At 56.5% G+C, this 24,338-nt stretch overlaps 6 protein-coding genes across 6 annotated transcripts; 5 read left to right on the forward strand and 1 right to left on the reverse strand.

Annotated features, from left to right (window-relative positions):
- Positions 1-2,223: 2,223 nt before the first annotated feature.
- DCS_01408 (Tethering factor for nuclear proteasome STS1 nuclear envelope protein Cut8) lies at positions 2,224-3,189 on the forward strand (the record flags this gene model as incomplete). The annotated part of the gene is made up of 1 exon (XM_040798740.1): positions 2,224-3,189. One exon carries the CDS (start codon positions 2,224-2,226, stop codon positions 3,187-3,189), a length of 966 nt encoding a protein of 321 aa, XP_040659623.1.
- Positions 3,190-4,211: 1,022 nt separating this feature from the next.
- DCS_01409 (DNA repair and recombination protein rhm52) lies at positions 4,212-5,809 on the forward strand (the record flags this gene model as incomplete). The annotated part of the gene is made up of 2 exons (XM_040798741.1): positions 4,212-4,920; positions 4,971-5,809. The coding sequence occupies 2 exons, from the start codon at positions 4,212-4,214 to the stop codon at positions 5,807-5,809; spliced, it is 1,548 nt and encodes a 515-aa protein (XP_040659624.1).
- Positions 5,810-9,510: 3,701 nt separating this feature from the next.
- Positions 9,511-11,117, reverse strand: DCS_01410 (TPR Domain containing protein; the record flags this gene model as incomplete). The annotated part of the gene is made up of 2 exons (XM_040798742.1): positions 9,511-10,729; positions 10,786-11,117. 2 exons carry the CDS (start codon positions 11,115-11,117, stop codon positions 9,511-9,513), a joined length of 1,551 nt encoding a protein of 516 aa, XP_040659625.1.
- A 570-nt stretch (positions 11,118-11,687) lies between these two features.
- On the forward strand, positions 11,688-12,436 carry DCS_01411 (uncharacterized protein; the record flags this gene model as incomplete). The annotated part of the gene is made up of 4 exons (XM_040798743.1): positions 11,688-11,829; positions 12,041-12,075; positions 12,137-12,194; positions 12,255-12,436. 4 exons carry the CDS (start codon positions 11,688-11,690, stop codon positions 12,434-12,436), a joined length of 417 nt encoding a protein of 138 aa, XP_040659626.1.
- A 5,199-nt stretch (positions 12,437-17,635) lies between these two features.
- Positions 17,636-21,173, forward strand: DCS_01412 (uncharacterized protein; the record flags this gene model as incomplete). The annotated part of the gene is made up of 6 exons (XM_040798744.1): positions 17,636-18,462; positions 18,518-19,234; positions 19,292-19,886; positions 19,937-20,033; positions 21,009-21,081; positions 21,158-21,173. The coding sequence occupies 6 exons, from the start codon at positions 17,636-17,638 to the stop codon at positions 21,171-21,173; spliced, it is 2,325 nt and encodes a 774-aa protein (XP_040659627.1).
- Positions 21,174-22,340: 1,167 nt separating this feature from the next.
- On the forward strand, positions 22,341-23,630 carry DCS_01413 (uncharacterized protein; the record flags this gene model as incomplete). The annotated part of the gene is made up of 2 exons (XM_040798745.1): positions 22,341-22,673; positions 22,983-23,630. The coding sequence occupies 2 exons, from the start codon at positions 22,341-22,343 to the stop codon at positions 23,628-23,630; spliced, it is 981 nt and encodes a 326-aa protein (XP_040659628.1).
- Positions 23,631-24,338: the final 708 nt, after the last annotated feature.

Raw genomic sequence — 24,338 nt, forward strand, 5'->3', positions numbered from 1 at the left:
CTGCGGGCAAAAACGAACCCCGCCCCCAGGCAACGTTCGTCGGCCGGCAGGGAGAGAAATACATGTGCTTTGTGCTGTACATACCGATGCATGCATGCATGCTAGGTCTTAAGGGAGAGAGTGGAACGAGTGCTCGCACCCGTTGATCGCGGTTGATCGGCTGCGGCCTGCAAAACCGAAGTGCTATAGCATAACGACGCCGAGTCCCCGTAAAGACCTGTGCTCAGCTGAATAGCCTCCGCCATTTTGGGGAGCGCCTCTAGCAGCTTGTGCTCGGGCGGGCCTCGCACTAATGTCGCACGAGAGGCTGGAAAGCTTGGAGGATTCCGCACGTCCCATCGTCATCCATGGCTGCGAGGTGGGAGTAGGGAGCCGGATGTGGAGGAGTCGGAGGAGAGGGAGGGGAGGGGGGTGTGGTGCGCGCGCGCCGGCTAGGTGGCAGCGTCGAGTCAGCCAGATCTCTTGTCCTCCGCGCCTCAAACTGCTCAAGGGCAACGAACCAGCCGCAGGTATTGCTGTAGTAAGTGGTAATGGCTTTGAATACAGACAGGCGGACCATGGCAAATACCGGTGGCACTCTACGCGTACTTGCTGTACTTGGACTGTACACGCCGCACCGCTGGACGAATACAGCCTAGGAATTGGAAAGGCGCTAATGGAGCTTACTGTACGTCCAGCGGTCCACGCCTCCATCACGTGGGTTCCCAGTGCTATTCCTTATACTGTAGGTGTACAGTGCATACCTGGTTGCATGTACTCCGTACTCCGAAGATGCACAAGTACTTAAGTAGTCGTACGGAGCACAGGTACCAAATCAGAACCATCGTATCAAACTCCACCCCGCCTACTACCACAGCAACGCACTATTACAGTACTCCGTAGGTACTACTGTAAAGTAATACATGCAGGTACATGTAATCCATGGCTACTAATAGTGCAAGCAAGTGAATAAAGGTAGGTAGTTAGTTGTACGGTACTCCGTACTCCGTACTTGTTCTCGCCAGCACTTATACAGTCCTGTATAGTAGGGAGTACAAGTCCTTGTAAGTAGGTACTGTAGCTAAGGACTAACCCATCTACCTCAACAGGCTCAACTACGTACTAGGTAGGTACTTACTTACATGTGCTGTAGGTGCAAGTACGGAGTACAGTACATGTATTTCAGCTGACGACTGACCTAGCAGGTAGCAAGTGCAACTGCAGTAATGCCTTAGGCACCTCCATCACGCCGAGATACCTGGCACCCAAGTAATGAGGACAGCAAACTTGGTTGCACGTAAATTGTTTGCCTTCCCAAGTCAGCCAGGCCCACCAGCTTCTTGGACGTACGGCTGCCAAAAAGCGTGCCGCAAGTACAGAGCGCGTACAAGTTGGAACGGAGAACGGAGCACGAGCCCGGTGCACCACCTAGGTACGCTGTACTCCGTAACTACTTCGAGTACATGTCATTACCTCTCAACTGCCTACTAGGTACTTACTTAAAAGTACTGTACTTAGGCGTGCGAGTATAGTACCTACAGTAAGTCACGCGCTGAGCAAGCAGTTTAGAACCTGCATGCACTTAATTACAGTGGGAGAATGCGTACAAGTAGTTGCTCAGTACCTTAGTACCTAGTAGTAGTAAGTATTGTTGCTGCACTCCGTACTTTTAGGGGCAGACTTGTAATTACTTACTAGTACTTACCTGCGGAGTACTCCGTAAGTAGTAAGTACTTATAGTAAGTACCTAGTAGGCACCTTCACGTACCGTACTACTGTGTGTATGCATGTACGAGTAGTACTTGCTCCTAGTACAGAGTACCTACCAACCGACTTATCCACACCTCGTACTGGGGTACTATTAGACTAGTGGTTGTACTCCGTACTGCTATACTGTACTTAAGTACTAGGATTACTGCAAGTACCTAGGTACCCGCTCCGGTCGTTTTGACCGCCCTCTGCCTCATTCCACGGGCCTTCTTTTCCCTCATCCTCCTCCTAGTCACCTGGCACCGATCTTGATCCCAACAGAGGCGTGCCGCGCAATTCGATCAATCGAGCCGCCCGGCCTCCTTCACCGAGGCTGCTCCACGCTGCCGTCGTCGTCTTCGTCGTCGCCGCCGCACCCGCCGCCGTCGCCTTGACCGTCTCCGCCATCGCCGGCCGCGGCCGCCATCGCCACCGTCGAGCCATCGGTGCCTCATCCTTCCCCTCTCCCCCTCCTCCCATGCGACCGTCAGCACCATGAGTTTGCTGCTGCCGCCACAGACGCCCGTCTTCCCCCACCAACGCGAAAATCATCGGCCATCTCCCCAACGATCCGGTGCGTGCATGGCCGTCCCGCGACGAAGAATTCTCTGCCGCGGTCCACTAATCCTGCTGCTAGCCTGCCCACTTCCTGGCGGTCCCATGGCCAACCGCAAACGAAAGGCCGACGAAGATGGCGATGAAACCATGTCTCCCATGAGCTCTCCGGCCGTCTCCTCTAGAACGCTCGCCCGCCCGTCGAAAAAGGTACGGGCCAACGTCGAGCTCTTCGGCCGTCCGCTCCCCCTCCCTCGCCTGCTCGAGACGCTCGACACCGACCAGCTCCGCCTCGTCCTCGAGCACATCTGCGAACGCCATCCCGACGTCGGCCACGAGGTCGTCTCCGGTGCACCCCGTCCCACCGTCGCCTCGGCCCTCAAGGTCCTCCAAGGGTACCAAGACAAGCTCAAGGCCGCCGTCCCCTACGGCGAGTCGAGCCCGGAGTACACCTACTATCGAATCAGGGACGTCCTCGTCGCCCTCCTCGACGCCCTGTCCGACTTTACGCACCAGTTTCTCCCCCCAACCGAGGCCCAGGCGACCAAGTCGCTGCAGTTCCTCGACGGCGCCACCGAAATCATCCACAGCCTGCCCGACTGGCAAGCCCAGGCCTACCGGCACCACAAGGACACCGCCTACGACGACATCGCCAGGGCCTGGGTTCTCGTCATCAACGAGGCTGGCAAGAGAGGTGGAGGCATCAACTTGCATTCGGGTGCGTGGGATCGCATCCTCGCCAGGCACAATGACCAATCCGCCGGTCGTCTTGCCGCCGCTGTCGCCGCCATGGGTACCAGCGTCGGCTGGATGGCCTCCGATCAGCCCTCGCCCGAGCAAAACTCCATCTTGAACCAGCTCATGTCGGGCACGTACGGCTCCCCCGTCCGAGTCGGACCTTGGTAGTCGCCCTCGTTTTTCCTGCCGCCCGGTGGAAGCCCGTGAGCGCCATGGGCCGCCACACGCCCGAGACGGCAAACGAGCACGACAACTTTTCCTGTCATTGACTTTCGAAAGCATAGAATGGGGCGCTCTTGTTTTTCCTGCACGGCCGAATGGGACGGCGTTCTGTCTGCGATTTTTGGTGTTCTCCTAGCATGCCCCGCGCGAGATGGGACCCTGATAATGTGACTCGTTGGATTGCTTAAGCAGGCTGGCTGTCTGTGCTCCAGACCACACCTTCATGCATACATGTATATATGGTATGCTCTGCGTGCTGAGGACCTGTTTATCGAGGACACGGCGCACCGTCGCCAATACATTTCTTTCCATGCATGCGACAACCGTCATGGTGGCGGCTATTAGAACCCCTTTCCTGAACTTGTCGTAGACAAGGCTGCGTCCGCCTGGGGCCTTTGTCGCCTTCGTAAACCAGCCGACTTCAACGACATTGTACCCACCGGCAACCTCTAGCCAAAACAGTGTCCATGGGGAAGTGCCTAGTAAAACAGTAAAACACCAAATGCTTACCTGCCCTTGTCGACGAGGAATTTTGGAGTAAGACTAATTTACGCACAGAAATTTGCATTAAACTACATGGCAAAAGAAGGCGGCATGATCGTCTGCACATGCAGCTGCCGTCGACCCTGGTCATGATCAGCAACTGGTGCTGGTTGATGCGAGTCGTCACGTGCTCACCCGTCTATTCTGGTCCAGTGGACGCGCCCCTCCTGCCTTGAGAGCTGAACGCGACTGCCCATCAGCGTGCATTGCTTACGAGTCGGCCTACGACAACAAAGGCCACGCACATTCTTTCGCTATCCCACAACCGTCAGCAGGAAAATCGTACAAAAAGTTGCATCGATCGACGCCTTGTCACTGCCTTGCTGTTCGTACATGTCAACGAAGAAGCTGTCGCCATGCCTGCGTACGTTTCCTTCGCGTCTCATGCGTTTCGTGCCCCCGCAGTCTAGCTCACGCCGTCTAACATGCAATCACGCAGCCCAGGCGACCAGCACACGTCTTGGGCCAACCCGTTCGAAGAGACTAGGCCTCGAATATCGGAATGGACGGCCAGAGACATAGCGACGATTTCATCCAAGCTCGACAAGCAGCTCGGTCCGGAGTACATATCGTCCCGTTCCGGACCTGGCGGTTCCCGAGTGCACTACCTCACCGCCGAGAAGTGCATCTGTCTCGCCAACGAGGTCTTTGGCTTCAACGGATGGTCATCCTCCATACAGAATATCCAGGTTGACTTCGCCGATGAGAATCCCCAGACGCAGCGAGTTAGTATCGGTCTCTCCGTCATCGTCCGCGTCACGCTGCGTGACGGCACCTTTCACGAAGACATCGGCTACGGCTCCATCGAGAACGCCAAGGGCAAGGCCATGGCTTTTGAAAAGGCAAAGAAGGAGGGCACAACGGACGGATTGAAAAGAGCCTTGAGAAGCTTTGGAAACGTTCTCGGCAATTGCATCTACGACCAGGACTACGTCAAGCAAGTCACCAAGGTCAAGGCACAGCCAGTCAAGAAGTTTGACCAAGTTAACCTGCACCGACATGCCGACTTTATCACCGTCAAGCCTGAACCAGCAAACGCTGCATCTGCACCCGCTCCTGCAACGACGACAACGACGACGGCGGCGGCGGCGGCAAAGACGAACCCGAGCGAATCGTTCGAAGACTTTTTCGGAGGTATGCTTTGCTCATCTGACTTCAATGAACCCGATACTGAAGTCCTCTAGAACTCGACGAGGCAGACTTTTGCGTGCCCGGAGACGGTCATCCCGACGAGATCATCATCCCTCATCCTCGGCATGCGCAGGAATCGACAGCTACGAACCCACCAGCTCAGAAGCAGCCACCCTCGCGGCAACTGAACAGGGTGCCTTCGGCAGGCAGCGGTGCTCGCCCGCCCCAAACACCACATCCGGTGAACTCGCGGCCAATACCGAATCAGGATGCGCAACAGCACCGCGCAACGGGAACCATCCCCGGCAAGGCTTCCCCCGCTGAAGCAGCACAGCCGCATGCTGTGTCGGTGTCGGATGAAACATCGAACGCACCCGTTGCCTTCTTCTCCGCGAAGTCGGTGGTGAACACCGATTCGAATGCACCATCAACACAGCACAAGCACCTGTTCAACCCCAAAGCGGAGAGCCCATCTATCCGCAAGACACCCGGCATCGACCATTCTTCGTCCAAGCCAGTTGGGAGAAATATGAAGCACGTGCCACCCACAAACAGCCAGACTTCGCCCGCTCCCGCTTCCACCTCTGGCCCAAGCGCCACCGGCGTTACGTCCGCCAGGCAGTCGGCGAATGGCGGCCCCATCACTCGCAGCAACCTGGTGAATCCATCGCTGGATCACACTCGCCGCATCGGAGCACCGAGTGGCCCCAGCAGCCCTCTTGCAAATCGGGGCGCCTACAAGCCGCCATCGATGAAGCGCCCGCTGCCGGCCGACGGAAGTGCCGCTGTCGCATCGCGATCGGCGCTTGCGGACGTCCCAACGAACACGGCCGGTCTGAATAATACCACGGCAACAGATGCCATCGACACGAAGCGACAAAAAATGACATGATTCGCAAATTCGCATCTCTATTTTGGCTTCTCTTTGGCGCTCTTGGTCAACCGGGGGAGTTGGGCGCTTGGCGATCTCGCCCGACAAGCTGCCCATTGCGACCTGTCGAGTCGGACTCGAATGGACACTATCTTAGAACAAACGACTATCGGCAACTTTCGCCAATGCAGCATATGTCACCATCAACTCGCGTTTTGATCACGCACGCAATACTATGGAACGGTACAACTCGACATTGACGTATCACCTCTGACGTTCCAACGAGCCGGACAGAAAGCATAATAACAATATTCGCCCACTTTCGGTCGTTGATTTAGAGGGCGGCGGGTTTGAATGGTATTGTGCTGCCATCAGGGACAAAAAATATCCATCCACATGCCGTGGACATTCGTCCGAATCGGGCCAAAATTGAAAACCGCAGCCTGCAACCTAGGGATCTGCCAATTTGTTCATCATTCACGACGTCCCCGTGGACTGATGCCAGTGTTGAACGGCCGGCGTTTTGCTGTGCCTCCCGTCTCCCGGGTGCCTCCCGAAATCTCGGGTGCTCAGACTGAAGTACCGCATGATCTTGACGGAGGGAATCATCGCTCCTAGTGGCTTCCTGGAGGAGCCTTTCGAAGTCTCGGATGCACTACTCCTTGCGTGCCCGGTATACATGCTGGGAGGCTCTGTTTTGGGCACGGCGAAGCTGTTTGACAGTTGCGACTTGGTTCATGATGGCAAAGACAGGAGCAAGAGAAGGGGGTGCCGATGCTGTTCGGTGATGACGCAGGAAGAGCCATTGCAGTAGTCGCGGCGACGGGTGGTATAGGTGACCGGCTCCCCGGAATCTTCACCCGCATGGGATCCCGGGCGCTTCTAGACGAAAGACTCGATGCCGGGGGTTATGGGATCGTTGCTGCCGTTTCCGGAGATGACAATGATCATGAGGATGCCGTTCAGGTCCGAGACAGTATGCTCAGCGGCCTCGATATTGATGTGACACGTTAAAACTTGATGCCATACTCGCAAGAGTTGTGGACGAACTGCATTCATGCATTCGGGTCGATGACGGGGACGTTCCTGCTGCAGAACAATACCGGCCGGGAAGGCCATAGGATGGCGCCACGGGCGAGATAATGTAGTGACTCTGGGTCTCACCAAGCATCCTGACGTTTTCAGGCATGTACCGTTGCTGTGCCTGATGCCGCGACCCCCGAAGCAGAGGCAACACCTGTAAAGGTGAAGGGAGATGATTGGCGGCACCATGACGAGACAGGAGAGGCAACGGTTCTCCCAGCGGACCGCTGGCCGATGAAGATGTAACAGCAGGACATGCTGACTCTAGTCTTGTTCCACTTCCACTGCACTTGGCAGGGATGCTGTTCAGGTCGCCTGGCGACCAGAGGGCGACGGGACGAGATGCCGAGTCTAGATCCCCAACGGCAGCGGTGAGGAAGACCACAATGATGAGCTCATTCTTCAAGCACTCGTATTGAAACACGTTTCTGACAGAGAATGCTCTATTGCTGTGTCGGGCAGGTGGATAACGTTCATATCACAATCTTGTGATGATACACAGGTGCGGGAATATCCATTCGAGTACGGAGTACAGACAGATATATTGTTGGGGACAGAATCCGAGCTAGTAGCAGGGCGAGGAGTCTGCAGAAACTACTGGACATCCAGCTTGCCCTCCGACTCTCCTTCATACCCCCTCGCCCCCCTTACACTCCTCGTCATTTCAACCCATCTCATGGCCGAAATGTCGAGCGTTGGCTACGTCGGACCATAAAAAGCAGAGATGCTGCAGTCTTCTTTTATCAGAAGAGTCGGGAATAGTGACGCACAAATGAAGGCCTCCATTAGACAGCACTGACACGCCACCAGAACACACGAGAAAAGAACTGTCCCTCCCCTTGGACAGGAAGGAACTCAGCCATATGTGCACAACCACCTTCATTCTCCTCCATTTGCCCACTCGTACACACCTTGCTCACCAGAGGTGGGGATGAGAAAAACAGGGCGGTGTTCGTATGAACATCCTACTGGTGGATAGCAAGATAATATTGCGTTCTGTGTGGGAGAAGAGCAGAAGTAGAGCTAACGGCAGTAGAACCGTGCATGGTGTTTCGGTTCCTATGCCACGTGGTTGGTAGGCTAGAGCATTCCCTGACTGTCACCGGGAAATTAAATGGCATTGTTGCCCCCCCCCCCCCCCCCGGAGAGCAGGGGTGCTTGTCTTTTGTTATATTTTTGGCTCGTTGCTCGCTTGGTGCTTCCTTTGCGCGACATAGGTCTGACTTGGAGTGGTTTCCGAAGACAACGAACATGCTGTTGGTCAGGAACGCGACACGGCGTCCCAGACTTGTCGGATGGATTATGATCGTCGCCAAAGGTATGACCACAAAGGGTCGGAACAGCACAATGAATCAAACACAGCCTGTTTTGGGCTGCCACCTGGGCGAGTGACGATGGGTTGGTGGTGTGGCGATTGGATAGAAACGATGAAATGGGTTCCATGTAAGCCATATGGCGAGAATGAGGAGTTTTTGCTGATTATTTTCCATGCTTTGGAGTGAGCGAGGCATAGAGCCTTGCTCCGAAGATGAGCAGGGGCCGGAGCGGCAACTTCGCATTCGTGACGTACGCCGTCGTGAACCAACTAGAGTTGCTGTTTGAAATGGAGAGACGGGAGGGAGTAAGAAGAGCGTATCAATATCGCCCTTGATGTGAATGCTGGACTGTGCCCCTTTTTTTTGCTCCAATGCATCAGCTGCGTATCTCATCGCAACTTCTTGTTGGTGCTGCCAGTGCGTAAAAAGAGCCACATGTTTGATACTCTATAGCATTGTGGCCAGGGCTACCGGGGGCAGCGTGGTTTCAGTTCTATATGCGGACGCGGTGATCGTTGATTCGCCGTCGTAAGCGAGATCAATGTTGTTCTGGTGTTGGCTTGTCTCGACTATGTGAAATGAAAGTCTTCACATAATACAATGACGAACGTTTTCTCATGGTGGAGGGGGCCATTGCCGTTCAAAAGGAGAAACTTGTGCCGCGGGATGTTGGGATCGACTACCCCGGATTGGTAGATGGAATTGTGAGATTCCAGTCCATAGGATGGATGCTGGTAGTGGATATTGGGGATACTGAACAAGAGGAACAAGAGGATTCTCACCGCTGATCTCTGAACTCAACAAAAACGGGTCAGACTTGGAAGCATTCTTTGTCGTAGCCTCGTGCGTTGAGATGCAGATGACTCGGACGAGGTGCACAAGTTTTCTTCCACTGTGGACAGCGGTGATGAAGGAACCATCGTCCGCCAACCATCAAGCAGTATCGTATCGTCACTGCACGAAGGATCTTCTGAATATTCTTAGTTGTAGCGGGAACGGACTGCTGGGAGACAACGATGAATGGCCTCAACTTCAAGAGCTGACACGAACCATGACAGAGACGGGATGAAAGGTAGCCGAAGGTAGGTAGTCAAGTGGAGGATAGCAACTCGCATCCCTGGAATCGGCCTGCTTGAAGGATACGATCTTTTATATCTGCCGATGTCGGTTGTCGGCGACGGTCCTGTAGCAAATGCGCATGCAATACATAATTGCAGATCGCGGGCGTCTGAGACGGCGTCAAATTGTGTCTGCAAGCCGCATCCATCCACCCTCGTCCATGGTCCGTGATGAAACCCCTCATCATATCTGGTTCACGGGCGTCTATGCCAGCCTTGCCAGGCCAGCTTGTGCCTGCCTCACGCCATCGGGAAACTCCATCTTGCGGCTCATTTCGATGCACTCCTTGTACTTTTTCCTCGCCAGCTCCGTCTTACCCAGCATGGCGGCGGCATCGCCCCAGTTACACAGCGCTACGGCACAAGCCTCATCGCACTCGGGTGTACGCTCTTCGCCCTTGACGTCCTGAGCGTGCATGAACGCATTACTCGCCCATGTGGCCGCGGCATCGAGGCAGTCCTTGCGCGTCGTCGGCATGGCCGAGTCGAAAACCTCCTTGAGCGTGTCCGAACCGTCCGCTTGCGTGGGGCTGTAGATTGGATGCTGGGCAAACGCGGCCGCGAGGTTGTTCATGATGACGGCGCGGTGGCAGGGTGACTGGCAGAGGCGAAGGGCCTGGAAAAAGAGAGGAATCGCGAGCTGGAACTGAGATCGTCGTTCGTAATCTCGACCCAACGACTCCATCGAGCTGCCTAGCTCCTCGGGCGTCAGCCATGCTTCCTCACCCGGCTTGATGCCATCCGTGCTGCGGCGTTTGAATTCTTTCAATGAGGTTTCAACCGCCCACACGAGATGGGCGTGTGACTTGTCTCCGTCCAGGATGTGCTCATCGGCATAGAGCTCCCCCAGCTTGACACCAGTACCGATGGCCTTGGCCAGCAGCCGCTGCCGTTTTCGCCAAAGCGTTTCCGCTTGGACCTCGCTGTCCTGGACCTCACTCTTCGCCGCCACCTTCATTGTCGCCTCCGTCTTTGCCTCCGCTTCGGCACCCCCAGCTCCACCCCCTCGGCTGTTGGGCGGTGACGGCGGCGCGTCCGTCACGTAGTAGCCCTTGGCGTCTACCTTGCCGTCCTTGACCGATTGTTCCATGACTTCCACCCATTTCTTGAGGTCCTTCAACACGGACTCGAGCACATCGATGGCTGATTTGTGACTATTGATCTTCTGTAGCCAAAACGACACCTGGACGCGGATGCCGAGCACCTCGTCGGAGAAGGGATCCAGGCCGAGCTCGGCGCACTGCTCCATGGCCTTTTTGTAGTATTTCAGTGCTAGTTCGGGTTCAGGTTTGATATTTGTGTAGTATATTGCACGCCGCAGCGTGTTCGCGATGGGTTCGGGATATCTGCTGAACTGGGCATTGTAAAATGTCTTCATGTAGGCTCGCACGGCGACGACGGCAGCGGCGAGAGTCAGGATGAGCCTGAGTTCATTAGATCCCATGGAAGTGTGAGTGATAAGAGAGCACGGCAGGCTTACAGGATCAGGCTGATGCTGGTCGAAGCAGGGCTATCGCGCAGGGCCGATCGGATGCCGCGAGGGCTCAGGGCGACGGCCATGTTTCTAAGACTGCCGCCGAGAAGGCGCCTGAGAAACAGAAAGAACGTCATCTTGGGCTGCTCAGGCTTCGAAGGCTCGACCCTTGAAACAGACGACTGCTGCCTCTTCTGTTGAGGTCGAATCGACACGACAGCCTGGAGTCGCAGCTTGGAGGACCCTGATCGGAGGTGAAGCGACAGCAGGCCTGTTGCCGCATGGCGAAAGCAGCGGCCGTGCAGGGGCCGCAGCGTGGCAATGGCCGACAACGACATGGCTAACTGATGTTGACACTATATCGTGATGCAGTGCCGTTGTCTTGTCGATTTCATTGAAATGCCATTTCTCGACTCGTGGATGCGTGCTGATGAATGACGACGAAATATGAATAAAATAATTCCTAAAGAGGTAATAGGTGTGCTTAGGTGGAAGTACAACGTACGGAGTGGTTGGCTTCTTGCTCGGCTTGGTACAGAGTACAAGTAAAGCACAAGGACGGAGTAATAAAGTACGGAATATACATGTGCAAGTATGGAGTACTCAAGTACAAGTATTGTGCATGTACTTACTCCGTACATGTCAGCCATATCTAAGTACTGTACTCCGTACAAGTACAGAATTAGAACGGGCGGAATGCCACACATCGATAAATAAGTACATGTACTTGTTGTACGGAGTACCTGCCAATGCACTACGGAGTACTCCGTACTCGGTACTGGCATGAGTAGTTGGTCCGTGCCCATGATCCTCGTTCTCACTCACCGAGGATCAAGCGGGACAGAGCCACCACTTCATCAGCAACGAACTCACCGCAAACGGGTACGATATTTCAAGTTATCAACGTCATGTCGGGCAAGTTCGAGCCCAAGGCTCCTGTGAGCTTGAATCCTCCCAAGAATGAGCCCATTTCTCTCGAGGAGCTGGCCAAGGCAAATGGTATTTATGAGAGCTTCCCTTGTCAATTCCTCCCCATCACCAGCCAATGCAGTAAGAAGTGTGTGACACGTAAGAGGTCGCGATAGCCTCATTCACGCCTACGACGTCGTTTTGATACGGCATTGTTTGCGTCATTTATCGCGAGCACGCTAGTCGACTCGCTTGTTCCCCTGTATTCGCTCACGACCTTGTCGGGGCGGCCAACGCACAACGGTTCCTTGCTCTCACAAGCATCTGAACGGCGCTGACTGATCGGATGCAGGCGTCGACGGCGCGAAGGGGTACGTGGCCATCAAGGTATGAACGCCATTGCTTGCCGTCGAGAAAGAATTGGCCGACTGACGGGTGTGTGCCGTAGGGCAAGGTCTACGATGTGACCGGGAACAAGGCGTACCAGCCGGGGGGGGCATATCACGGTGCGACACTGCCACTGCTGCTGGAGAGAGGGACGACTTGCTGTTGCTGACATGCACCAGTATTTGTTGGAAAGGACGCCTCTCGAGCGCTCGGCATGATGTCTACCAAGGCCAACGACGTCGACGCCGACTGGAGCACGCTCGATGACAAGGAAAAGATCGTTCTGGATGACTGGATCACCTTCTTCTCCAAGCGCTACAACATAGTCGGTGTGGTCGAGGGTGCGACGAATATGGATTGACTACCACGAAGCCGTCTCTGATGGAAACGCTTGCGCAAAGGAGGCCGCATCGCCCCATACTGCCCTCGTGGTGTTGCACGCGACTTCACCGCGATAGATCTCGTTTCAGGATGTACCGTAGGTCATTGCACTCATCATCCCTCACAAGGCCACCCGCTGCAGTCTTTCAAAGGTCAGACATTGATCCGCGTTGAGTGTAACGCCCCTTGATTTGACCGCCTTCCCTCCTTCGGGCCGGGGCCCTGCATCATCGTCGATGACCTGTCTCCGTGGGTCCTTGTTTCTTGTCTCACCACACCAACTGCCCGACGAATGCCGTGAAGAGTGACCCAGACGAGTCATGCGACCTCGAAGACCCAGGAAACTCGGTCCACGTACGAGCATGCGCAACAGTATCGATGAGTTCATCCGCCATGCGGTCAAGTCGTGACCATGTCGAGATACATCCGGTCGGCAACCCGCCTTCACCACCCCTCTACACCAGACGCTTCCCCTTCTCTCAGGGCGCCTTACGGCATACTTGTGCGACGATGCCGTCGCATTTTCCGACCTCCAGGCGACTGACGCGTACAAGGGCTCAAAACCTGGTAACCTACGCATCGCAGGGCAGCCGTCCGGGGGCCTTATGCTCTGGCGGCTGGTGGCATGAGCGAGCCTCCTTGGCCGTCATCCGGAGAAATATCATCACACCGTCATCCAGGCCATATACATGGAAGTCTGTGCGACATGTCAGGAAGTATTTGCATGCAACGGCGGTCAGCCGAGACGGTTCGTACGCGTGCAGTGTTTTGGCTATTGCCCGACGCCAGGCCGTGAGGGTGGCACGGAAATGTATCTGGTGCTTCTAGAAAGTAACGCGAGACGTTTTCACGTGGCGCAGCTATCCGATCAAGGCGCAATACGCCATGGTTGCGATATGAGATGCACTGTTTGCTTGACGACTTCCGACTCCACATGAGCCGACGGGACTGCGACGGTGGAAAATAGAAACCTCTCGCTCAGAAAAACTAACGCTGGACAAAAGTACGTCTGACGGGGAAGATGTCGAGAAAGATGCTACGCCTTGAATTCTCTCGGAGGAGAGCTCGGTCACGGACGCGATTACCCATCACAAGTGTTTATCATCCGTCAAACCCATGCTCAGGCATGCGAATTTACGAGGTCAGAATTTACCAAGCACACATCAAATGAGGTGAAGGCTTTGTATCACCCTACTACTGCCCGTTTTTCAATAGACGTCCTCGTCGCGGCACTGTGCTCGGCCGCTGAACCTGCGTCAAGCAGCCATCACACAATCGACCCTGTTCCCATGAGCTGCGCAGCACCTGGACACCGTGGCACTCGTGGTTGACGTCGTTGCGAGCAAAGTGGCAGTGGGATTTGACCCGGATCACAGAATGATTGCAGAGAAAGATGAATTCTTCCCAATCACACATGATGCCTTGTTTATTCCTGTTGCTGGTCCTGGTCCTGAAATCTAGGAGCCAATCCAGCATTAGTCAAAATTCCAAGTGCGCAAGGCGCAAACACTGACCGTTTATGAACAACAATGTTGCCGAACAAGTAGAAGCTTAAGCAGGCACTGGATGGATATTTTTCGGATTGGGGATCACGGCAGATGAGGTTCGGAAGTTGGCTCATGAAGCTACCGCGAATGGTTCGAGGTCGGACCAGGTATTCTCATGGAAAGGGCCAGGCATGGTGATTCCGGACAGGCCCTTTATACCCCAGGCCGAGGAAGTCAAACTGTCCGTCGTGGCGGCGAAAGTCATGAACCCGACCATCGAGACAGGGGAATGGAATCGGTTGACGCACGGCGCACGGGGCTCTCAGCAAACGAACTCGGCGGCCGAAGAAGCGAGGTGTTCGACATCGTACTCACCAACGAAAGCCACAAGTGATGGATTTGAGACGAAAATTGAAAATAAGGCGGTTGAGAGGAGGCACCCCTCGGCTATTGAAAACCAAGCCCCACGCACGCGAGCCCCCCAGGGGCCAAGACGGGTTGGGTCGAGGTTGCGACAAGGAGGCAGCGCAGAGTCGGAGACTGAAAAGCAAGCGGCACAAGTGGGGACAGGATCGCGAACGAGCAAGGTTGTTGAATTTACACGGTAGCAACGCGAGTAACTCCACTTGCCTGTCTGCGTCTTGCCAAGAATGGATTGCACTCGATATGATTACAGAATGGAATCTCGGACGTGCCGGAGAGCAACGAGGCGCTTGAAAACAGGCAAGCCTTTGACCAGCGCCATTCGCCTCTACAGAATGGTTGATTACTATGCTTGATCACCGCGGCAGCCGCGAGGAGTCTGATATGGTCACTTTTTTTTTGGTTGCCGGAGATCATCTCGACATACATACGACCGTCGCTTGGTGAAGCACGCAGGCTTGTGTGCTCAGGGAAAGCGCCGAAGCTGGTTCACTCGGAGACTTCTCGGAGCCACTGGCCGGTCGCAGAGCACAAGGATGCCACAGAGATAATTCCTCGAGGCATTCAACAGGAGGGATGAGGAAGCGGAAGCATCGATTGGCTGTCCACGTAGCAGCTGCCACGACCCACGAGCTGGCTGCCTGCTGCCTACGCCAACCCGTCTTTCCCCGGCACGTACTGAGGGAAGCACACTGTCGGAAATTTCTAAAAATGGCCGAGAAAAGACGCGAAGGGGGAGGGGAGAGCGTGGAAAGGATAGCCACAGGAGCGGAGGATGGAAATCTTGACCCCCCGCCAATGGTATGTACGCGTATAAGCGCAATGCAGGGTGAGTGCCGGGCGATGGGTTCAGGTTGCATCGGAATGACGGCCGTCGCAGGTTCTGGATGGGCTAGAAAGGCATGGTGGACGTCGATCGATGGCCTCCAGTCCATCTAGGCAAACAAACAAACATGATATCGCTCGCTTTCCGCCATCGTCTACCAAAAGGAAAGCACACAAATGTAAGTACAAGTACGTACTGTACGTGACGTTTTTGTCTGACCAGAGCCCTGGAGTCTTGCTAGGGTGTGTTTGCTCATGGCGACTAGATCCACGGCGAGAGACGGCTTCGTGCAGCAAACTGGTCGGGAGCCATGGGCTCCGCGTACGCATGTGTTTTCAGCCGCTGCACCCTTCTTCGCTCCGTGAATCTAACAGTTCTGCGAGAATCTGCATCAGGATGGGATCCTTACCATCGAAGCAGACGCTTGGCATCGAGCGAGTCTGACTTGGCGAGCCGCGGCGTGTCGTCAGGGTTGCCGTCAGGGTTGTCGCCAGGGCCAGGGCCAGGCCCTACCTTGCCGCATTGGCGAAGCACCTACTCGCCACTCTGTTTTCATCTCCTGAGCGCTGAAAAGGCTTCCGGGGACCGATCGGGTTGGTCGACTTGCTCGCAGGATGGAAAGCGAGTGACGAAAAATCTCGGCCCACGCAGGTAGGTGACAGGATCGGCCCCATGCAGGCAAAGAGATGCAGAATGGACAAGGCAATGCGCGATTCCAACAGCCGATTCAAGGCACCCGGTCATCATGGGACGGCACCGCGGCAGCATCAGGCAGTAGGCCAGGGACCGACGGGCTGGAGATACAGGTCGATAAAAGCTGCCTGCATCCTTGATCTCGGACGGATGGATCAGCATCTGCATGTACGTACACCTACGTTGCACATGATACCTTGCACAGTACGCAGCCGTGCAAGTCAGAATGGCACGACGTGGTAATACCGGTACCTACTTACCATTTTGCGCACACTTACACGTACAGGTACCGTCCTGTTACACGCGCGTACAGTACAGACACGTACATCCTCGTACGGAGTACTCCATATTACCGTACAAGTACTTGTACTCTTACATGTACTTGCTCTTTGCGGAGTCAGAGGCCAACATCGACAGGAAACTGGCAGGGTCATGGCAACGCCAGGCAGTCGCCCGCTTCTCAGGGTCGCGGTTGCCTCGCTGCCGCCTTGCGAGGGTCATGCGCACCCTCCACCCTCACCGACACCGACCCCCGGGCACCTGCGGAAGGAGCGAGGCGCAAGTGGTGACTGGACGCCATCTGATTGGCTCAGCGGCATACCGAGGCCGTCCCAACGGCAAAGTGAGGCGAACGGCGATTTGTCGAACGGACCACACCCAACAGGCCGTCGCTCGAGCAGCATGTTGTTCACTCCCTCCAGTCCACGCATACGGCTGCTCTCAACCGTTCGTTTCTTGGACTGAGCATTACGAGATACCCAACTCTTCGGGCGCTCGTACGCAGTGGCCTCCACACCAGCGGCAACCCTGTACCACCGGCCTCCAACAGCGACCGACCGCGTACCACCACCCTCCAACGTCTTCCACCGCCCGTTCCAGGGCACAGAGCCAGCATGGTTGCGCACAGGACAGACAAGAAGACGGTATAACCAGCAGCCCATGAACCGGGATCGGCTGCTTCTTATCTCGCCGCCGGTCAGTTCTGTCCCTCGAGTCGGCCGAGTACGATGCAGCAGGGCTGCGGGAGTGGCTTCGTGCATGCTACTTTCGTGACTTGACGTACGTCTCGTCAACAACCCCCGCCCCCAAGACATGCCATCTGCCCCCAAGTTCCTCAGTGACGACCATCAGGCCTCCCGTTCCCCTTTGGGTTTTCCATCGCACCGGCGCCGTATTACCGCACCGGCCGCCGACGAAAGCCACAGCTTGGTGCACAGTCACTCGTCACCCAACAGCATCTCTGTCGCATTCCCAGTTTTTCCTGTACCGCCGTCTGCTTCCCCCGGGCGCACCCTTCGCTCTCGATACGTACCCCATGCCACTGACGTTCACCTCGACCTTGACAGCACGGCCACGGTGTCAGTAGCCGGTGGTGGTGGTGGTGCAGAAATCCTCCGTGCCTGCTCATTGCGGCTCAACCTGCCTGCGTGGCTGTTGATTATTATACCCTCGTCTCGCCTCTGCTTGCCTTGCTCTCGCATCCTCTCCACTCTCAACGTCACCTCGACGCCAGCCCTTTGACGACATCACAGCTTCCGGGTCCTTCGGGGCCTCATCGCGAGTAACGGTCTGAGACACTGCCGTTTGGACGTTTCATCGCCTGACGCTGCTTCTGCCATCCCAGAATTGGCAAGCCTGGGTCTCGCATAGCGAGGGCCTCCATACCAGCATCCACCGACCACCTGCCACTGACGACGGATCACCGACCTGCTGTCCACCTTTACCTACCTTGCCTGCCATCTCACCCAGGATGGACCGTCACTGCGACGAGCCACTGCAGGCCGGAGTGCACGCCATCCAGGCCGCGGCGCCGCAGCCGTGGAACATTTTCAACTTTTACGCAGCGCCCTCCAAAAATGACCCTTGGATCCCCTCTGGGGTTATCCAGGCACCGCTCTCCAACGACCAAGCCGGTCCACCAGCGTACACACCGGGGCACTTTGTGCAGAACCCGACCGTCGTCGACTACAGAACCAAAGACTCGCCCTCCGAATGCGCCACCCTGCCTGGCGACTCTGGCTACGGAAGCAGCCACCATGCGTTTAGCGTTGCGAGCCGATCCGTCCATGGAGAAGAAGCCGGTCTCGACAGCTGCATAGGTCAAGCTCCGGCGAACTGTCCGATGAATACGGCTCTGGATTCGCTGTCGCCACCGCAATTCGCCCGCTCGGCCACCAATATCAGCTGCCCAGATCCCTACTGCAAGACTGTGCTGAGGAGCCAAGGCCAACTCAAGTGCGTCCTGGCCGCATTTTCGTGCCGCGCAAATTTCCAAGATAAGCCGCTGATGTCCCGCAGGAAGCACATGCAGCGTCATTTGAGGATCCACAAGTGTCCCTACCCCAACTGTGCCAAGAGTCACCATGGCTTCAGCACCGCCAATGATCTCGTTCGTCACAAGAGATCCGTTCATGCTGAACAAGGGCTTCCTGGACGCTCATTCGTATGCCCTCATTGCATGCCCGAGTTTGCCGGGCCCAAAGTATGGCCGCGGGCGGATAATTTTCGTTCCCATCTCCTGCGGGCCCACAGGATCAAGCTCGATGCTGACGATGATCACCAACGGTTTCTGTACGAGTAAGTAGAATCGAACGTCCATTCTTCCCCTCCATCATTGGTTCTAAGACTCCAGGCCACCCGCAAGTGAGAGCGAAGCCAAGGACGTCGGCGAGGAAGCCGTTTCCGAAGCCCAGGCACAGCCGATGCCACCGCCCGACCCTATCTTGTCGAATCGAACCTCGACCATAGGCCTGCAGGAGCAGGACATTCAGCTGCTGCCAGGCCAGGATCCGTATCAAGCCCAGATAGGCATCGACCCGGCTCTTTTTCAGGATCCTCCCGCCGGAGCTGAACATGAAGATGACGGGTTCATGCATCCCATGGCCTTTTCGCCAATGACGCGGCCGTTGGAAGCCTACAGTTCCGATCATCGGGAGCTCCGCAACGACTACGTCGCCTCAAAAGCCGAGGGCGAACCGGTCGAAGAGTCGGCGCTGAGTCTGAACCAAGATAATTGGCAACTGGGCAAGTCGGGCTTCGGGGAGTCCACAACAGTGGAACTCGACACTTTGAGAACCGCGGAGGTTCGTCCGCAGCAGATATGGAGCCGAGCGGATGGCAGTGCCCTGATGGACATGGTCAAGATTAACGGTGACCCGTGTGTGGGCTCAAACCCCCAAGTGATCGTCAAGTACTTGAAGCTTTTCCCCAAGGAGTTTCTTCAAACCGCACTTCAGGGAGACGTGCAAGAATCGGAGAATGCATGCCAACCGGACGAGGATCCGGTTCCGAGGAGCCGAATAGGGTGCATGGACTGTCCGAAGACGTTCAGTCGACAATGCGAGCTGAAGTAGGTTTCCACTTGGTCGTGATTCGATTCCGCCTCCGCTGACAAGGCTCGATGCAGAAAGCACATGAAGAGACACATGAAGCCATACGGTTGCACGTTCAAACGATGCTTCAAGAGGTTTGGCAGCAAGAACGACTGGAAGCGGCACGAAAGCAGCCAGCACTACCAACTCGAAACGTGGAACTGCGATGTTCGCGATTGCAGCAAATCGTGCCAGCGACGAGACAATTTCAAAATTCACCTGCAGCAGGAGCATGGTCTGGTGGACAGCGGCTTGATGGAAGAGAAACTTGAAAGCTGCCGGATGGGCCGCCATTGCGACCCGCGATTCTGGTGCGGGTTTTGCGTCAGCATCGTCGAGATCGACGTGCGCAAACGAGGGAGCAACTCGTGGACCACGAGGTGCGATCACATCGACAGCCACCTCTTTGGCAAGGACGACCTGCCGAGGAAGAACATCGGCGAGTGGAGGCATCAGAACGACGAAGGAGACGATTCAGAAAGCCCATGCTGCGACGATGGGAGCGAACCGACTGCGAGTCCCGCCCTCGGCGAGATGGAGAGCAACGAAAGGAAGCGAAGAAAGGGCTCACCGGGCGACGAAAGACGGCTTAAGAAGGCGAGCAACACCCAAGACTACGTGTGGACCTGCGTACGTATCGGCCGCGTCCCAGATTTGCCGTGGCATTTGCTGACTCGCAGAAAGTGCATGTGCCCGACGATGATGAACTTCAAGACCTCCTTGTCGTGCATCGAATGCGGCCACATGAGGTGCTCGCTCCATTGCACGATAGAGCAGGTTCCTTCCGACGACGACGTCTTTGGCGGGGAATTTCAGAGGGACAGGCAGCCGCAGGGGGGCACGAGTGCGCGGGGACCTTGTTGATAACCTTTCCTCGGGGTCGTTGGCACGCCCTTTACAAAATTTATACGCGCGGGTTACCTTGCCGTCCATGGCTTCGTGACGCAGTGTTCAGGTCACTCAGGTCTTGTCCTTTTATTCCCCCCCGACAAAAGCTTCTTGGACACCCGCAGCCCGCGGCAAGGTTTCGACACCTAACCTGACGCGCCGGGAACGTCGTCGGTTGAAGAGGATGCCTGCTTACCGTTGCGTGACGGCCGCAGCGATGGCGCGACGCTGTTTCTGAGCGGTGTCATGACTTGACCCCGGGGGTTCTTGTCCAACGATGGCGACGAGTGAGGGTGTCAGCCAGTGGGTTGGAAATCCGACTGGAGGAAACGTTGGCTGATCAAGCGGGCTCCCATATACTTGGGCGTATAGCGTAGCGCTATTTCTGAGCGGTGGTATGACTTGACCCTGCGGGATAGTGTCCACCGATGGTGACAAGTAAGGGGGTAGCCGTTACTAGGTTTAAGGTCCGGCTAGAAGGCAACGTAAGCTGGTCAAGACAACTGCTATATCGGCGCACGGTGCGGTGCTGTCTCTAAGTTGTATCATGACTTACCCCTCGAGTTTGTGTCTAACGATAGCGATGAGTGAAGGTGGGTGCCAGTAGGTTCGAAATCCGGCTGGGCGGCAATGTTAGCTGGTCAAGACGGATGCTACATGGGCGTATAGCGTAGCGCTGTTTCTGAGTGGTGTTATGACATAACCCTACGGTTTAGTGTCCGACGATGGCGACATTAACGTGGTGGCCGCTGAAAGGGTCGAGGTCCGGCGGAAGATAGCGTTAACCAGTGAAGACGGCTGCTACATGGGCGTATAGCGTAGCGCTGTTTCTGAACAGTGTAATGACTTAACCTTGCGGTTTAGTGTCCGACGATGGCGACATGAACGTGGTGGCTGCTAAAGGGGTCGAGGTCCGGCGGGAAGACAACGTTGGCCGGTCAAGACGGCTGCTATATGGGCGTATAGCGTAGCGCTGTTTCTGAACAATGTTATGACTTAACCCTGCGGTTTAGTGTCCGACGATGGTAACATTAACGTGGTGGCCGCTAAAGGGGTCGAGGTCCGGCGGGAAGACAACGTTGACCGGACAAGACGGCTGCAACATGGGCTCACAGACATTGAGAGACACGGGTGAGATGCATGGCGGAGGCAAAGACAGCGTAGTAGGATGGCATGATGGAAAGAAAGGGACACGGACTTGAAAGCGACGCTGCCGATGCGAAGGATGCACATTCGTAGTGGTTGCTGGCCCGCGTCGGGTGTCGAGCTGCTCGTGTTGGGTGTAGGGGTTGGTGCGTGCTCGGGCAACAGCAACAGAAATGCCGTCAGCGTCATTTTCAGCCCCTGAGCTCGAGCGGACTAGGTTGTCAAGAAGTATCAGCAGGTATCATGCATACGCCTGGCTTCCTAGTACGTAAGATGAATGTGACGTGCCGTCCGGCAAGGGCTTCCAGTTAGACGTTCGGGGACGTACCCGCGCTGCAAGCGATGGCAGGTCCCGGGCATATCAGATGAACCGGGCGAGAACTTTGCAACGGGGCTTGGGAGAACTACCGAAGGGTACGAGCGTGTTCGGTGGCCCATGTGCCTGAGAACAACCAAGACTGGACTGCGAACGAATTAGCGAGCGGACAAGGCCGAGGGCGTCCCGCTGAAGAGTGTTGGTGGCTCGGTTCGAAGGAGAGGTGAAACATGAGAGGAGGAGGACCTGCTCGGCGGGATCAATTCGTCAGCCCATCGGTAGGCTGTTCGAGATGGGTTGCGGTGCAGATGCAGGTGTAGGAGTAGGTGGAGATGCAGGTGTAGGTGTAGGTGTAGGTGGAGATGCAGGTGTAAATGCGGGTGGAGATGCAGGGCAGGTGTAGGTGTGCGTGTAGAGAGAGAGATATGTGCTCCATGAGCAAGACAACGATGACACAGGTACTCCGTACGGATTCAAGTACATGCACTCAGTACCCCGGATGCATGCACATGTACTTACGCAGCGCTGCACGATGCAACAACGTGCGTAGGTTGGTACCTGGTACACTTCCTCGGAGACATCTGTAGGGTGTCACGACGGGGGAGCAAGGTGCTCGCGAAGCCAAGCTCACGCAGGCAGGATAGCGAGCATTTCGCCATACCTCGTCCTGTACCCGAAGAGTGCATGGGCGGCGTTCATCTACACACGCGCACACGCACAAACGGCTGGACGCAATGGCAAAGCCACCTCGGGCAAACACTGTGTATTCTTTCGTCGGTGGAGAGTGCGGTGGCGGAGATGGCGAAGATGACGGGGGTTTCGGCACTGATGAACTTGCTTGTGCCGCAGAGCATCCTTCAAAGTGGAAGCCCTCTTGGAATTGGCCATTCACCTGCGTGGTTCTGCCTTCTCCTGCGGCGATGGATGGCGATGATCTAGTGGTGGAAGTAGGTCAGACAAAGAACTACCGAATGCACTCAAGGCATGAATACCTGCCGCTCACAGGGACGAAGGAGTCCGGTATCGGTATCGGTACTCGCACTCGCACTCGCTCACGTGCAGGCACGGTATTAGGGCACAGGCCGTTCACTGCAGAGCCGCATTGACGCGTCGATGAAGGTGGGATGGAGTGCCTCCTCGATGCAACGACCGCTGGCGAAGGAGCGGCGCCTCGCGGGTCTCTGGGCGGGCGCATGGTGGTGGCAGCTGCACCTTGTTGCCGTGCCTGGCTTACGCGTTGGCCGCCTGCAAGCTCATGCAGGGATCAGGGAACCAAGGCGACGAGAGCTCGGATAATTCCGCTGGCATCGGCCGAGCTCTCCCGCGGCAGCCAACGCATCGTCGACGACATCGTCGGGAGCTGACGCAGATGTCAGGCCCCCTTCGCTCCAAACAACACCACCGTCACCGGCTGGAGATGGCGAGAACCTCGCCAGGCTCGACGTGCGCGAGCCGACGCCGAGGTCGGCCGATCTTCTTCATATCCGTCAGCCGTTTCCTTCTCGTTCCAAGCGCTCGCCTCTCACGCACTGTGCCGTGCTGTCCTCGGGCTCACGGCGGCCTCCACTGGACGGTGCGGAATGGGCGGCCATGGAACTCGAAGAGACCCCTTCATGGGCATTACATCTGGCGGTGTGCATCAGCTTCCACCTCTGACCGGCAAGGACGTGAGGCCTGGGGGGCGGCTTGCCTCTCGGAACGGCGCAGCGGTACAGCGTGCATGTACCGAGTCCAGGGAGGAGGTAGGCGTGATGCATACAGGCGTTCGATTGCGACGAAGCCGGTCGGACAACCCAGGACGATGCATGTCCGCCCGAGATGAAATCGGCCTGGTGGAGGAGGGGCGGAAATGGGGTCGTCTCCGCACGCTGCACGACGAGGCGGCCTTGCCTCCGGCAGCACAGATCCCGGCGCTTCTGTCGTCAAACGGCTGCCCTTGGCCGACAAGTCTCTGGAGTACGAGCATGACGTTCCAGGGCATGTACAATCGCCCGCACGCTGCCGTCTACCGACTGCCAGCATGAGCGTAGCACGGCATGAGAGGTACGCGGTGCTACGAGTTGGGAGGTGGGCATGATTCCTGCCACCTGCCACCTGCCACCTGCCACCAACATGCTTGCTGCCTTGGTGCCTGGAGCTGGTGGTGTGAGGTGGCAACTTGCCGTCAAAGGCCTGCCCCCTGCCGCCCCCAACCGTCTGCTTTCTTTCTCATGCTCGTGGGACGGCGACGGATGAATCGATCAGCCTTCGACGGCCGCCCTTGGCCCTTCACGACGGCGCACCCACCTGCTCGCCGTCCACGGCCGGCCAAGACTGTGTTGCCGGTGCCGGCTCTCACAGCCCGACGACGATTCTCGTGCTCGTGCAGAGCCGACGGTGACGCCCTCGACGAGGCAAGCGGTGGAGCCAAGGGGCGGAAGCAGTGAACGCCGTGGCTGCATCGATATCTCTTTTCGATGGATTGGTGTCCCCCAGCATCGGCCCCCTGGTCCGCTCGCCCCCCTGGTTGCCCCCCCTCTTGTCCCCTCGCGGCGATGTGGGCAAATCAAGAAGCGGCGGACAACCTGAAGAAGCTGGCAGCCGCGTGCGAATGAGGGCTAGTCGCCTCCACGCCTCCGGCCAGCTCCAGTTCGACTTCATTCACCTCTGCACTGAGCACGGACGCTTCGTCTCTCGTTGTCTCGACGCACAATGCCGGCGAGAGCGACCGTCGCCCTCGAACGTCCCCTGAA

The sequence above is a fragment of the Drechmeria coniospora genome, chromosome 01, assembly GCF_001625195.1.
Source record: "Drechmeria coniospora strain ARSEF 6962 chromosome 01, whole genome shotgun sequence".
In the NCBI taxonomy this organism is placed as follows: domain Eukaryota; kingdom Fungi; phylum Ascomycota; class Sordariomycetes; order Hypocreales; family Ophiocordycipitaceae; genus Drechmeria; species Drechmeria coniospora.